Source organism: Psammomys obesus, unplaced genomic scaffold, assembly GCF_907164565.1.
Source record: "Psammomys obesus unplaced genomic scaffold, mPsaObe1.curated_primary_1811, whole genome shotgun sequence".
Lineage (NCBI taxonomy): Eukaryota > Metazoa > Chordata > Mammalia > Rodentia > Muridae > Psammomys > Psammomys obesus.
Genome location: NW_026588752.1, coordinates 9,884,385 through 9,900,753, shown reverse-complemented (window position 1 = coordinate 9,900,753; position 16,369 = coordinate 9,884,385). Strand labels below are relative to the sequence as shown.

General features: G+C 43.9%; 1 protein-coding gene across 6 annotated transcripts in view; it reads right to left on the bottom strand.

Moving 5' to 3' along the window:
• The window catches only part of Fbxw11 (F-box and WD repeat domain containing 11), a 96,331-nt gene extending 80,702 nt beyond the window's left edge, over positions 1-15,629 (bottom strand). For 2 of the 6 annotated variants that reach the window (XM_055604604.1, XM_055604605.1), the window contains exons 1-2: positions 15,450-15,530; positions 5,650-5,806 (exon numbers count right to left, since the gene is read on the bottom strand). In XM_055604604.1, the coding sequence (XP_055460579.1) occupies positions 5,650-5,772 (123 nt within the window). In that variant the 5' untranslated portion in view covers positions 5,773-5,806; positions 15,450-15,530. Of the gene's footprint in view, positions 1-2,557; positions 2,565-5,649; positions 5,807-15,449 lie in introns of those variants that run through there. The other 4 variants (XM_055604609.1, XM_055604608.1, XM_055604606.1 and 1 more) reach the window with 4 other exon arrangements.
• Between the last annotated feature and the right edge of the window lie 740 nt (positions 15,630-16,369).

The following is a 16,369-nucleotide window of genomic DNA, read 5'->3' as shown; positions in this document are numbered from 1 at the left end:
CAACACAGCTAATTTTGACTCCAGCAATGGAACAGCTGTTTCTTTAACTGACACATAGGTAAAATAGCTGACTTGTATTTAGGCTTCATGTTGTGACATTTAAAATGACTTTTAAAATACTGCAGTTTCACTCACCAGGGGTAGGTGAGAAACATTCAAAATTGAGGCTGGCTAGGAGGGCAGATATCTCTTTGCCATCTTTGCTCAGGTTATCTTCCTCTTGTTTTAGTAACCAGATGTAGAATTAACATTGTGTGAATGAATAAAGGATGTACAGTGAGCACAATGACTTTTTTGAAAACACTCTTTAAAAACGGCACCTCTACTGACTGGAGTGAGAGAGATGGAAACTAAGTGCACTGATCTCATCTGTGCACTAGAAGCAGGAACTGGCAGGCTGCTGGGAAATCAGGGGGAGAGAAGTGCAACCACACCTCCTGGCCAACATCCCAGCCCATCTCGTATGCTGCCACTCCCAGACACCGTCAGTGTTCGAGTGACCTCATAATTCTACCTAAAAAGTCAGCTACATGAAGGCAAAGGCTCCCAAGTTTCCCTATTTGATCAGGTCAGACCAATGTTACATATAGATACCTCTACCCTTAGATTTTTCATCTATGGGTGAATCAAAATCTTTTTTTTTTTTTTTTGTCTAGACAAGGTTTCTCTGTGTAGCCTCGGCTTTCCTGGACTCACTTTGTAGACGAGGCTGGCCTTGAACTCGGAGATCCGCCTGCCTCTGTTCCCACAGTGCTGGCATCACAGGCATGCGCCATCATACCCAGCTTCAAATTCATTATTAATCTCACCCAACATAAACTCATCCTTTCTTCCCCCCTAATCTCATGTTCTATTATAGTATAACCCGTCCTAAGGAAGAAAGCAAACATCTAACCAAGGGTTCAAGGCAAAAGAAAAAAATCTAAAACTCATGATATTATTCCTCAATTCTCCTACTAAAACCAACCCCTAAACTCTGTAGGTCCACCACCTACAACTTTCACAAACCCACAGCACCCAAGTCAGCCCTCCTTTAAGCACTCTGGCTCACTTTTACTACTGTTCACTAAGCCCAGTGGACCTCAGTCTTCAGTTTCTGTATCCTGCATTCACTTGTCAAGCTAACTCCCTGAAACACCAATTCGCTGTTACCCTTTCTACTTCAAGAACAGAAAGAAAACAGCAAAATGAAAGGAATGACACAGTAGGCAGGCTGAAACCAAGCTCCACTGAACAGCATGCTGCAATGCAGGGAGAATGCACCACTGAGTATGTGGTCCTCTGAGTATGTTCCTATTTACAGCATACTATATGACCAAGTTATATAAGCTCAGTAAGTCAACTATCTCCTTAAGAGTGGAAAGTGGACAGAAAATGGGTCACAGCAGTGACAAAGGAACTTGATGCAAAATCAGGGGCCAGAGCTGGGGAGAAGGCTTAGTGGGGGAGGGCGAAGCTCTTGTCCTACAAACTGGAGGAAGGAAGTCTGAATCCCAGCACAAGGATTCAGGAGACCCTTGGTGTGGCCTCCCAAGGCTAGGGAGGTAGAGATGGAGCAAGCTGGCTAACTACACTAACCAACCCATGAGTTTTGAATTCAGTAAAACTCACTGCGATGAGAACTCAAGTAAATAAAGTGGAGAAAAATGAAGAAAGACTGCTGAGCTCTGCATGAACACACATGCACATAAACACATTTACACACACCTACAAGCATGCATATACACATGAATGCTTAGCACATACACATGCAAAAAGAACAAAAAAAGAAGAGGAAGAAACAAGGACTTCTCAGATTTCTAAGTGACTCCAGCTGAATATGCTAAGTGACCTCATTGCTCTGAAGCAGGTATGGTAGCACGCAGCTAGAAACTCTGCAGTGAGGGGAGTAAAGGAGGGCCACAGGTTCCTGCCCAGCCTGGGCCACATACAAAACCCTACCTCAGAAAAAAAGAAAGGGAAAACCCAAAACACTGAATGCCCTAGTTAGAAAAGTATTCGGAAAGTGAGGTTTTGTCATCAAGAAATCTATCCACTCCACGGGAAACAAAACAAAACCAAAAAAGCTTCTTTCTACCCATCCTGTAGATATCGTACTTAAGAAACTGAAGACTGAATTCATGATATGACCTGCTAGGCCAATGGTTCTCAACTTTCCTATTGCTGCAACCCTTTAATACAATTCCTCATGATATGGTGAGCCCCAACCATAAATATTTTCATTGCTACTTCATAATTGAAATTTTGCTACTGTTACACATCATCATATATATCCAATATGCAGGATATTTGGCATGTGAGCCCTGTGAAAAGCTGTTCAATCACCCAAAGGGATTGACATCCACAGGCTGAGAACCACTGCGCTAGGCAAAGTTTACCTACAGAAAGAGAATGTTATAGTCATTCGAGGTGGAGTCTGCAGGTCCCTCTGAATTAAATTAGCATATAAATTAGTACCTAGCAAATCTTTTTCTAAGAGAATGCTTGGGCTGGTGTTGTAGCTCAGTTGGTAGAGGGCTTGCCTAGCATGCACAAAAGCCCTAGGTTTGATGCTCACCATCAAATAAAACAGTATACTTGTAGATGCCGATAATTCTCAGACTCCCAGGTAGATGCGGAAACATCACAAGTTCAAGGCTATCCTCAGCTATACAGTAGGTTCAAGGCCAGCCTGAGAGCTACATGGGACCCAGTTTCAAAAATGGAAAGAAAAATATATATTAATCATGTCAAAACATACAAAATCACTGTAAACTTATAGTTTCTGGTCTTACAGTATTGTAAAGCCACTGATGTTAGCCCATCCGTAGGATAAAGGCATACTTTGAGCACACTGAACTAGATCAGATTTCTGAGGATGTTAAAGACATTGCCTTGAATGATAACAAATTCTAAAATGACATTTGGCTATTGAAATATAAATTTAGTTACATTTCAAAATTGTCACATGTACCAGTACACTGACACACACCTGTAATTCTAGCACTCCAGAGGTCTACAAAGCTCAGTGTAGGCAGGGCTATAAGGCAAGACTCAGTCTCAAAAACAAAAAGCAGAAGGCAAACACTTTAACAACTGCTGACGACTGCCATAATCAACAGCCCAGATTTCAAACATCTTGATCATGGCATAAGGGTTACCATACAGTTCTGAAAATTATCTCAAACTCACACTACTGTGGTTTGCTTAGAAAGACTGAGAGCCTGCATGGGTGATGGAACCTGAGAGGTAGCCTTTTTCAAGAGCAGAGACACTCAACAGCTGTTTCCTCTTGGGTTTTTTGGTTTTGGGTTTTTGAGACATACTCTACAGCCCAGGCTGGCCTGGCAACTCACAGCCAGCCTCCCAATACTGGGATTACAGGCTCATGAGCTGCCACACCTGCTTCAATAATTTCTAAAAGTAAGAAAACTGTATTCAGTATTCAACAAATTTTTGTTATCTCTGCTCTTAAGCAAATTATTTAACCACTCTATCCACTGGTTCCCTCAGCAATGAAGAACCAAGGGCTCTTACCTTACCAGGTTATTGGAAGAACATATGAGTTCATATCTAAAGAGTTCCTAGACTAACCTTCATAGAGAATAAGCGTCCAGTAACTATTATCTGATCTTCCTTCTACTACAACTAACACCCAGAGCTCTTAGGGTGGTATATTAGCAAATTCAAAGAAATCCAATTCAAACAAGTCAGAATGGCAGTCTATAACAAAGTTTTCAAACAGTACAGGGTGTAGATAATCTAGAAGGAATGTTAAATAATGAAAAAATTGTGTTTTTAAGAATTACTTGACAATGTCTGCCCTGTGAGGCTGTTGGATGACAGGTCAAAAGAAGTGTATGCATTGGAGCTGTAAGCTATTTAAGTAAAGCAATAAATACTGAGAAGGAATGGGAAAGATATAGGTTTGAATTCACTGGAGTTCCCTGTATATATCACACTGCATTTCAATGTAGTGTGCCTCTCTTATGCTCCTTAATTACTTTCACATTCACCTGAAGAACTGACTAAAGATCTACTGAATTTTCACAAAGCAAGCAGAACACCAAAATACTGGGTTGCTAGTTTTATGTCAACCTGACCCAAGTTACAGTCACTAGACAGGAGGGAGCTTCCACTGAGAAAATGACTCCATAACACAGGGCTGTAGGCAAGCCAACAGGGTATTTCCTTAATTAGTGATTGATGGCAGTGGGCCTGGCCCCCATCGTAAGTGGGACCACCCTGGGCTGGTGGTCCTGGGTTCTAAAATGAAGCAGGTTGAACAAGCCGTGAGGAGCAAGTCAGTAGGCAGCACCCTTCCATGGCCTCCACACCAGCTCCTACCCTGTTTGAGTCCCTGTCCCGATTTCCTTCAATGATGAACAGTGATGTAAAAGCAAATTGCTTTTGATCATGATGTTTCATCATAGCAATAGTAACCCTGACTAGGACAATTATCATGTCCAAACAGGAGCTAGCATGTGTTCCTCAAGAGAAAACCCACTGTGAGGGTTAGGGAGTCTCAGTCAATAAAGTGCTTGCTACCCAAGCATGGGAACCTGATTTGATCTTCACCCACAGAAATTAAAACAACAACAACAATAAATAAATAAAAATCACCTCAAAGGCTGAGGTGACAGACACACCCATTATCTGAGCACTGGTCTCCTGGCCAGTGTAGCAAAACCAGTGAGTTTGGGTTCATTAGGAGACCCTGTCTCAAAAATAAGGTATAAAAGCTATTGAGAAAGACACTCAGAGCTGGAAGGATGGCTTAGCCATTAAGAACATTGGCTGTTCTTCCAGAGGACCCAGGTCCAATTCCCAACACCCATATGGCAGCTTACAACTTTCTGTAACTCCATGGGATCTGATACCTGCACAGCGACATGCCATATCACACAGACATGTGGGTAGACACCAATGCACATAAAATAAAAATAAATTAAAAAAAAAAAAAGGAGAAAGAGAAAGTCACTCCTTACCAACCTGGCCTCCGTGTGCAACTCTCACCCCTGAAACAGACACCATGAGCATCTCAATACACCTTAACACACACATACACACACACACAAACACACGTGCCCGTGCGTGAGCACTCCATGAGTCCAGGACTGCCAAGGCTACGTAGAGAAACCCTGTCTTGGAAAACAAACAACAATAACAAAATCTAGCCTAGTATCAACAATTAATCACTCAAGAAAATGTCTCAAAATGGCCACTTGTTTTAGAAGCTATCCCCTCAGAGCCCCCAAAATCCCTGTTTACAACATTCTCTGTTGAGATTCTGACTAGATGATAATTTAAGCCCATAACTGTACATCTTACATTTACACAGTTTTTACTGGAAATTGTGCCACAGCCCCTTCACGGACTCACATACACACAACACTAAGCACAAATATGCAATAGGTCTTTCTAGCATATCCTATGTCTTTCCTAGCAATGCGGAGGAAAAATAAAAGTTTGTTGTTGTTTGAAACACAGCCTCACTCTGTAGCCCAGGCTAGCCTCCAACCTATAGCAATCCTCCTGCATTGCCCTCCCAAGTACCTGGATTACAGGTGAGCCACAATATCCACCTTTGAAAAGTTGTTTTTTTTTTTTTTTAAGTTTCTTTCAGTGAGGTGAGTTCCACAAAACAAAGGAACGCAGGGCAATGCTTACCTGGGAAGCATTTTGCACTTCAGATCCACCACTGAATGAATTGGGTACTCCCTTCAGACTAGTCTGAGAAAAGACAGCAGTCAAGCATCTTCCAAGATTCTTTCCGTTTACTGTATCCAGCATTCTTCAACAAAATCCCAAACATGCACTTCGGTAACTGTTGAAAGACAGAGAGCAATCCATACACCCACCATGGCACCAGCGGCAAACAACAGCCACCAAGAATGGAAAGAAGGGCCAATGGAATAGTGGATCTGAGGCACAGACCTTGGACATGAAGGGCCTGAGACAGTACTCCTCACTCGGCATTGAGAGGAGTCTACATGAACAAGTAATGAAATACAGCTAATATTAATAATTATACAATCTATAAATGAGAGCAACTAAAAATTCACTCAACCATCCACATAAACTGTCCCTAATCATTCAACACAATGAACTTCCTGTCAGGTTTCTAGGTCAGCTCTTCCACCTTTACAAAAGCAATCTGCCAGCCAAAATGAAAATAAGTGAGGGTTCAAATATCTCCCAGGATTTATTGACATACCACCTAGCAAAGAAACCATTTGGTTTGCTGCTGAAAAGACATGAAACCTACACGTATTACTCAAATCCTTGATGTTCATTCAAGTGGAATACAGAACATTCTTAAACACACAACAATGTAAGTGTGAACTTAGAGTTCAATAAAGGCCAATACCCTGCAATAGCTAATTAAGAAAACAAAGAAACAATAAAGAACACTGATCAATAATTTACAAAATGACACCTATAAACACTACAGTAAATACAAATTTTATTAACATTATTTTTCTGCTGTATGAGTTTTCCCATTAGACTGCAAATTCTAACAGACTGTAACAAAAAGAGAAAAGACACTAACCAGGACGAATGACCAGAGAACATGAAGACTGAACGTACTTGTCACACTACTAACAAAGTGTTCCTGCAGTAGTCAATACCTCTGGGCTGCTGATGTGCCAGGCCTTGCACATTAATGAGCCATGTTTAAGACAGGTGGTGGAGAGGCACACCTTTAATCCCAGCACTCAGAGACAGAGGCAGCTGGATCTCTGAGCTCAGGCTAGCCTGGTCTACAGAATGAGCTCCAGAACAGCCAAAGCTACACAGAGAAACCCTGTTGAGAGAGAGCGAAAACGAACCCATATTTAATTCTCAAGTCCCCCATCTATAGGAGGTAAAGCCTATGCATGCCATTTTCACAAAGCACAGCTGCCTCCTAAGTACAAGGGTCAGAAAAACCCATTATTCTTGGGACAGAAAAACAAATTCTTTCAAAAAGCCCAAAGTTAATGAGAACTACAAAAATACAGAAGGGTGAGAACTTCAGCCTGGTGACAAAAAGAGCAAGCTACACCGATTATTCCACATTAAAAGGTACCGCATTACCAATGAGCTATGCACTTCCAAGGTCCCAAGCATTAGTGTCACAGCAAAGCATATCCTAAAAGGGTGTTGAGTCCTCTTCTGTGTCAGCAGCAAACTAAGTTCCCGTCTCAACTCAAGTGTCTTCTCAGATGCAGCAACAGTCTACAGGTGACGAGGACAGGTGTGCTGACTTTCACACTCTGGGCGCTGAGTGGCCGGTCTAACCGTACCATGGTGACCAGAGGCAGACACCACAGTCCTCACAACTTGAAGAAAGCACGCAAGAAAGTACCGCACAAAAAGAAAAAAGTCAAGTTGTTCCTCACTGGCTGATGTCACTGAGGCGAGAATGTGGCTCAGCTGGCAGAGGGCTTGCCTAGAATTCAAAGTGCCAGGGTCTGTTCCTGGCACTGCATTAACCAGGTGCACATCCTTATAAGCCCAGCACTCTGGAGGTGGAAGCAAGGGCATCTGTGGCTACACAGCAAATTCAAAGCCAGCCTAGGACACATGAAACCTGTCTTAATTAATTAAACTAGAAATCCAAGTGTGACAAAAGTATCCAGTCAACTATGCTAGCAGCTAGCTGCTAAAAGAATATGCTCTGCTTTCTCAAACTTCAACTTATATCCAAACTGCAGGACAGAACACACCAAACAACCACTTATCAGACAACTCGTTTCTCACCCTACTGAATCCTCTGGCCTTTCCCTGTCCTGGTGAGTTAATTTTTCACCCTTCCTTCAAAGAAGTATCTCACCAATGCCTAACTGGTGGCAAGCTTTGCGAAAGATTAACACACGAAGGCTAAGAGAGTGAGGACTGGGTTCTGTCTCTTCAAAAACAACCAAACTATACAAGTATATTTTATTATCAGTTCTTTTTTTTTTTTTCAAGACAGAGTTTTTTTCTGTGTAGACCTGGCTGTCCTGGAACTTACTCTGTAGACCAGGCTGGTCTTGAACTTATAGAGATCCACCGGCCTCTGCCTCCCAAGTAGTATCAGTTCTTAAAGTGGCTAAAGGTTCTCAGCTTAACTTCTTAAAAAGTGAACAGGTTATGTAGGGCCCACACTTGGCCTTCCCTTCTGTAGAGCAGGGCCCTTCTACTGGAGACCAATTCCCGCATTCACTGTATTTACACAATTCTCTACTCACAAGCAAGAATTTTTCTTTTTTCCCTCCATTTTTCTTGTAAATGTCCCAATTTCTACCTCAATGCACTCTGGCCTGTGAGGGCCTTTATGTTGCCTAACCATGAGAGAAAATTTTCTAAACAATCTTCCTGCTGACATCACAAACCTCTACATAAAAGTTAACATTTATTAAAACAGTAAGGCCAAGGTTAGACACCCAACTGGATTGTCAGGTCCTCCTAGTCTGTCTCTCATTTGCCTACAAAGACAGGCTTCCTGTTAAGCAATTGTGATCAAGCAGAAACTTAACAGGGGGGAGTTCCTTCTTGACCAACAGGTTTTCCCCCACTGTCAACAATTCAACCTGAAATGAAACATGGCTTATTCAATTAGTGGTCAAAATCACCAGCTTTGCCAGGAATCAAAAATCTTTATTTCACAGAACACCCTAAACCAAAGAAACTAATCAGAATATTCACTGCTCTCACACACTAATTGCCAGTGTCTTTCTACCCAACCCAGGGCTGGGGTGGAGGTAGGGGCTCTGTAGCTGCAAAGGTCTGATCAGACTGATAGTTCCCACTAAACATCATGGTACATCCAATATTTTCCAAACCACTGTGGATACTGTGAAATGTATCATTTCCCTCAAAGAATGACTCACTATAACTACGGGCTAAAAGCAACTGAGTGTTAGACCTCTAAAATAAATGCATACACATGCAAATAGCTTTACAAATAAACACATGCACAACTCATGAGGAAAGAAGCTAACTTTTCCACACCATCTGTCCTGATTTTTTTTTTCTTTTTTAAACAAAATGCAGGTCCCCAAAGGCCTGTCACAGTGGCACACACCTATCCTAGCAACTGGGAAGGTTGAGGCAGGAAGACAGTGAGTTTGAGGTCAGCCTGAGCTAGTGAGTTCAAAGCTAACCTGGGTTATGAAATGATATCCGTCTCAAAATCTTTAAAGCACTTTTAAAAACATTTTCTAAATAAAAAAATTAAAAAGTTGGGTTTGCAAGATGGTTCCACTGGTATACAAGACTGTCATGTAAACCCAGCAATGCAAGGTCGGTTCCTGGAACCCACAAAATGTGGACAGTGCAATGACTCCACAATTTGTCCTGTGACATCCACATGACCACTCATGACACCCACAACATGCAAACATACTTACACACACAAATACACACTTCAAGCATATGAATACACAATTAAAAAAATGTTTGTTTGTTTTTTTAAAGCATCAAGCCAGGAGTGCACACCTTTAATCCCAGCACTCAGGGAGCTAGAGGCAAGCAAATCGAGAACAGCTAGAGGCAGAGAGTTCGAGACCAACACAGTCTACAAAGAGAGGCCAGGACAGCCAAGGCTACACAAAAAAACCCTGTCTCAAAACAAACAAACAAACAAACAAACAGAGCATCAGCCATGTCTGTAATCCTAGCACTCGGGAAGCTGACACAGCCTGGACAACTTAGCAATGGTCTCAAATATTAAAATGAAAAAGGGTCCCTGCACTTTTAGGTACAGTTCGTAAGGCTGTCCCTCTGTAAAGCCCTTTCACATACATGTCTCTTGAAACCTTCCCAATAATTCAGAATATCCTGGTTTCTATATGTGTACAGCTCAGCTGCCTTATTAGGCTTCCTTTAAGGTCATACAGCAAGTGTAAAGCTTTGATGGAAAATTAGGTGTTTTCCCTACAGCCTATGTATATTCTGCTTTTTACATCCCACTTTCTAATTTCTAAGGTCAGGAAACCCTTGCAGCTTTCCAACTCGTCTCACCAACAGATATAAAAGGAAAGTAGCTTCCTCAATTCTTGGCTAATCGATGCTCTATATGGTATATATGTAGGTCTGCATATGAGATTAAATGTCTATGCTTGTCATGTGTGCAACACATTTTCCCCCACCAGTCTATTCCTTCCATATATACCTTTGTGTTAAAGTTATCAAAAGAAAATCTAAAAAAGGTATCATTGTATTTTTAAAAAATAAACCTCAGGTGATGGTGACACCCGACTTTAATCCTAGCTCTTGGAAGGCAGAGGCAGGCGGATCTCGGTGAGTTCAAGGCCAGCCTGGCCAGCTAGAGAGCGAATTCCAGGATAGCCAAGGCTACACAGAGAAACCTTGACTCAAAAATACAAAAAAAGAAAGAGAAAAGCAAAGCAAAGCAAAACAAAACCCTAACATTAAATAGCCACTGAGCACCACACACTTGCACATGTGAAGCAGTAAAAAGGTCACTGGCTGCAGCTTCTGGCACAGGTGTTTAGACACAACTGCATTTCTGTAATCAATGTTAAGTCTCCATAAAGTTAAGACTACGAGAATTAGTAACAGGTGAAATTTCCAAGACATGAAGATGGCTAAGACACTGAGAGCAGTCCACCACTAAATAAACAGCTATTGTAAAAGCACACTGCTCGTGAAGGCGCTTTGGCCAGAGCAAGAGAAGGTGGCATGTCCTCCCCGAGAAGACCTTCTCATTTAGCAGGGCACACAAACAGGTAACTACCGCATAAGCACTACTCTGCTAAGAATCACTAGATAAGTCAAATGTTGGGATTCATTTAGGAGTTGTTCCACAGAGGTAGTGCTGTGCAAATAAACAAGATTATCTACCACCACCATGCAAACTGACATCAAAGAAGTGGCCTCTATTACATTTCCTGGGCTTATAGAGGTTTATCGGCATAAGTAGAAGAGAAGATTGCTGACATGACCTAGGCCAACTTGGCAGAGGCTGCTCAAGGATGGAGACCTTGCAAACAGCAGTCTTCAATAAATGTACTCAAGGCAGTTTATACCAGTGCTGACAATAGAAACAATGTGAACATATATGCAGGACCCTGTCCCCAACTCTGGCTGGAGTGTAGAAAAGAAGAAAGGGGGAAGAAAGAGCAAAGAAAGGCAGACTTCAAAGAGGAAAAGGAAGTGGCAGGAGGGAACTAGATTGGAAGAAGAATGAGAAGCAAGCCTGGAAACGCTTCCTCCCCAGGATCCCAGTGTGCTTAGAAAGTTCTAGAACTCACAGCTCCCACAGCACACATATGTGTGGGTCTAGGAATCTGTGTCAATGGCCTAGTGAGTATCTTGGTCAGATCCATCCTTGTCAAGTCTGAAGGGCATTCAGCCTACTACAAATTCGCAAGCAGATAGATTATATATCTGAGCCACGGCCTCTTTAAACAGGTCAAAGAGTCTATAAACACATGTGGTTTATTTCATTTGGGCCCTGCTGAAACCCGCATCTATTTATGCACATTTGGTGAGTTAGCAGCCGCCAGAGAGCAATGAGGGGACGGCTGCAGACATCCAATTTCTTGACAGACTCACTACACAATCCGACTTGCCTCACTAAGCCAAAGACAGGAAAGGAGGAGGGAAAAAACTGAACCAAAAAAGAGAGAGAAAAACAAACAATAATTTACCTTAATAGTTTCTTTCATCTCCTTAGTTTTGCAGCCTGTCTATACTTCAATAGCTCTAAAAATAGCATTTATATTGCACCTTCTTAATAAGGACCACTATATTTTAGCCTTATTACTTCATCCACTTAAGGGATAAAAACAAAAAGGAAATGACTCACTTAAGGTCTTTTAGCAGAGGGGGATCTTTCAACAGCTAATAACTCCACAGAAGTATAACTATGCAAGTTTTGTTCACATCCATGAGGTAGATTATCATCCTTAAACTTTTTGATTTTGTTTTTTCGAGACAGCGTTTCTCTTTGTAGCTTTGGCCATCCTGGATTGACTTTGTAGACCAGGCTGGCCTCAATCCGGCTGCTTCTGCCTCCTTGAGTGCTGGAATTAAAGGCATGTGCTACCACTCCCGCTTAAACTTCTTTAAAATTACATTTATTTACTTATTTTTGAGTGCATACTAGGGTGGTGGGTGTTCCAAAGATTTCTTCTATTGTTCCTCTATGTGAGTCCTAGAAAATAAAATTTAGGTAGTCAGGCTTGGTGGCTAGCACCTTTCCCTGTTGGCCTGTGTCCTTAAAGTGCTAGAAGCATTTGCTATCATTTCATGGGAGGAATTAGCCATCCGTCAATCTGCAGCTCTTGTGAGTGCTTCCTAAGGAATGCCTGTATATCACCTCATGCTCCCAACTCAGTATGATACATAATGCAGCTTGTATTCTCTCCAGTGAAATCCACCAGACCAGGCATGAACACGATGAACTCTAAAGATTCCCAAAATGGATCACTGCTGTTCTATCTCACTCATAATAAAGTTGATGGTTACAAAGAAATTTAGAAAGCAGGTCCATAAACCTGGCCCAGCACTGGGCCAGTATAAAGCCGTGAAAGCCGCATGGCAATTAAATTATTCACTATCAGCAACTATAAATTCACTGTCTCTATCAAGAGTTCATTTACCACCTTGCCGAGGACAGTGCTACAAACCCATAATTCCAGCACTTGGAAAATATCTAGGAATTCAAGGCCAACTTCAGCTACAAAGTTCCAGGCCATCCTGGGCTACATGAGACCCTAGAAGAAGATAGGGAATTGGAGAAAAGGAGAGTATGTTAAGAAGAGAGAGGGAGATGAGTAAGAAGAGGGAGGAAAGAAAGGAGAGAGAGGAAGAGTACTTGTACTATAATAAACTATAGGTGTATCTCCACTTTTGGTATTTCACAACAAATGCAAAGTGCTTCTCAAAGTAATACTTTAAAATGTGTAGGTATGTTGATTATAAATGAAACCAATCATAATGAAAAACAGGTATCAGCAATTTGGAAAAACTGTAGCTACAGAGTTTATAAATGACTCAAGTAACATGACATATGCATCTACACAGTAAATCAGATCTAGCAATTCAAGTCTAGTCACTACAATTTTGTTGTTGTTTTGGTTTGGTGGTGGTGGTGGTGGTGTTTGGTTGGGTTTTTTTGAGACAGGGTTTTTCTGTGTGGCTCTGGCTGTTCTGGAACTCACTTTGTAAAACAAGCTAGCCTCAAACTCACAGAGATGCACCTGTCTGTGCTTCCCAAGTACTAGAATTAAAGGTGTGTGCCACCATGCCTACCACATTTATTATTATTACATTTCTAAGAATCCTACATTAAATCCCAACTTATGTCTTCACTGGGTGACATCTTAACAGCAAATATTACCACACAAAGTGTAAACCACCTGCCAGAGCTTCATAGATGCTAACTAACTAAGCATGTACTCTACCACTGAGGTGCACCCCAGCACTCAAACCAAAACTTCTTTTAGTTATAAGCTTGGGAAACCAGTAAATGTGGGCCAAAGTCTTTCTTTAGTCATATACCAGAAGGCCAGGCCTGGAGTTAGTTACACTGTATTTCTTCCAACTCTTTTGAAAAATGAAGACATTTTGGCTGTTTTACGTGAATGTTTCCATATGAAGCACTGGTCACAATGAAAGCAGATACATTGTTTATCTTTAAGAAGATGGAGCATGTATGAAGACAGTTTGCCAATATAGAGCAAGATGGCTCAGCCAAAGGCACCTGACCATACAATCCTGACAACATGAATTCAATTTCCAGAACCCATGTAAAGGCAGGAGAGAAGTGACTCTACAAAACCGTCCTCTGACCTCCACATGCCCTTTGTGGTGCATATGCTCATTCACAATAATACATAAACAGCAATTTTTTTAAAGACAGTTTGTCAAAATAACCCACTCTAACAGTTTCCCAAACTATTATAACCAACAACTTGATGGTGAAAAAGAAAAATTCCTCAGTACCTGAAATGACAGAATCCCTTTGAAAACACGAACACACACACACACCAGAAACTACCAGAAGGTTTTTTTGCCCCTAATTTTCAATAAGTCCAGTTCCGCACAGTTGCGCATTGGCCAGCAGACGTAAAACTACCTCCGTATTTATTTTATACTACTATACTTCCATTTTAAAACGTTTACCTCAACTCCCTGGATAACATCATCCGCAGAAACCATGAGGCTATCCAACAGACTTTCAGTATCACCATTTATTATTTATAGCATTAAATGGGGGAAGTGGCTCTGATGTCACCAACCCTACCCAGTGGAATCACTGACTCAATAAGTACTTCACACTGGAGGAAAACGCTTTGCGAAGTTCAGTAGATCTTTCACCTTTCCTCGATACTGTGGAGCAGATACTGGTTGTTACTGTATTAGCACAGATACAAAGAAACTGTCAAGGTTTTCACAGGAAGAAGCCCTTTGTATGTCCATTTGCAGAAGTTGATTTCCTCCCAACTCTCCTGGGCCCAGTTAGATTTGCCTCACGTTCACATTGGCAGGTGATACCAGCCATATTTTATTTCTTCCACCAATAAGCAAATTCTTCACTTTCCCAGCCACTCACTCATGGTCCTGATTCCAAAAACCCTAGCACCAAATCTGAGGTCAGAAACGTGTCAGGAGTGCCCGGGGAGACCTGACCAGCCTGTCTACTAATGGTTTCTTAACAGTAAAGGGATTGCTACTTCTCCGTGGGTCAAGAATTCCCCCCACCTTTTATTATTATTATTTAAAGAGCGGTGGCAGTGATGAGGGCGACCTCCTCCCCCTCCCCTCTCATTTCCCAGATGATAAAGTTATGGTTTCCCTTTCCTGGGGGATGGAATTCAGAGTACCTAGGGCCTTGCTATACAAACATCCTTCAGGGCAGGGTAGGAAACCCTTTGTCCAAGAAGCCTGACACCACAGGAGCCCGGAAAAGAGGGCCCTTATCCCGCACAGCCTTAGACTGGAGGGCACCCCCAACATCCCAGCCCTGAGGGGCCTATCCGGGCATCCACACAGCAGTAGCTTGGGGAGAGGGTTCTGAGACCCAGCCCCACCCCCACCCGCCCCCACCCGCGCCTAGGTTACGGAGGCCGAAGCGGCCCCAACTGGTCTCGGACTCCCACCACCAACACCCTCGGCTCGAGCGCAGCCGGGAAGCGCGATGGGGTCCTGGCCCGAGGAATTGAGGGAAGGGAAATAAGATTCCCTTCTAAAAAAGAGAGTGCGATGGCAAGGCGAGAGTGAGCAGAGGCTCCGGGAGGAGCGAGGCAGGGGCACCCAGACTGGCCGGAGCCCGGCGAAGGCAGGGGGGAGGGGGGTGGCGGGGAGCGGAGGCCGGGCCGGCCCAAGAGCGCGAGGCGTCAGCAACGAGCCATAGCAGGGGGCCGGCCGGGCTCGGGCGGCGGGGAGCGAGGGCCGGCCTGGCGCGGACGCCGAGGTGGGCAGGCCCCCAGGCCGCCGGCCGGAAGAACGGAGAGCCAGCGGGCCGCACTCACCATAAGCTCGATGGTCTTGTCTTCAATCACCGAGTCGGGCTCCATGGCGGCCCCGGCGGCCCCGCCTCGCTCTCCCCGCACAGCAGCGAACGGCCCGGGCGGAGGAGGCGGTGGCAGCGGCGGCGGTGGAGGCAGCTCTCGCACCCACTCTAGCTGCCAGCCCGCCCGGGCCGCCGGCAGCTCCGCCCTCCCCCTCAGCGGACGCAGGACGTACAGCGGGAACTACTACTCCCGGCAGCCGCCGCGACCCGCGCGGCCTTGTGGGAGAAAGAAGCTGCCCGGCCCACTACGCCAAGGGCCCGCCCCTGAACGCTGCGCCCAGGGGAGCGCAGGGCTGGGAGTGGAAGTTGCAGACCTGGAGAACCTAGGGCTTACTCGGGGTAGGGCTCGCCAGCGCCACAACTACTTGTCCCAGAAATCCCCGCGCGCGAGGTGTTTTTCCGGCTGGTCGTTCCTGACTTCCTGGCAGCCTGGGGCTGCCCGGACCCGGACGGAAACTCCGAGGCAACTCCTCACTTGTCTGAGATCTTTGCGGTGCGACTGATTTCCGCACATGCGCAGTGGATGTCTGCGGAGCCCACTCCGTGTGTATTGCGTTTGGTAGGGACAAGTGGTTGAGACGGGTGAGTCTCAGGTGCACTTGGAAATGTGGAAGGGAGCCCGCGAGCCCAAGGACAGAGCCGAGGGAAGATGGACATCCCAAGAGGAAGACTTTGGAGACTGAGTTGGGAAGCAGGTGTATGGAGATCAGTGTAGCATCTCTGGGAGGAGCTGAGCCATGAGAAGCTGTTTATTCTGAAGACATTTATTTTTAAGCATTCAATTTCTACTAAGTACTAACCTAAGCACGGGGAGTCAACTTCGAACATGACAGGTGAGATCCCTGTTCTCGTGACTCGTAATTCTAAAGGAAAGACAGC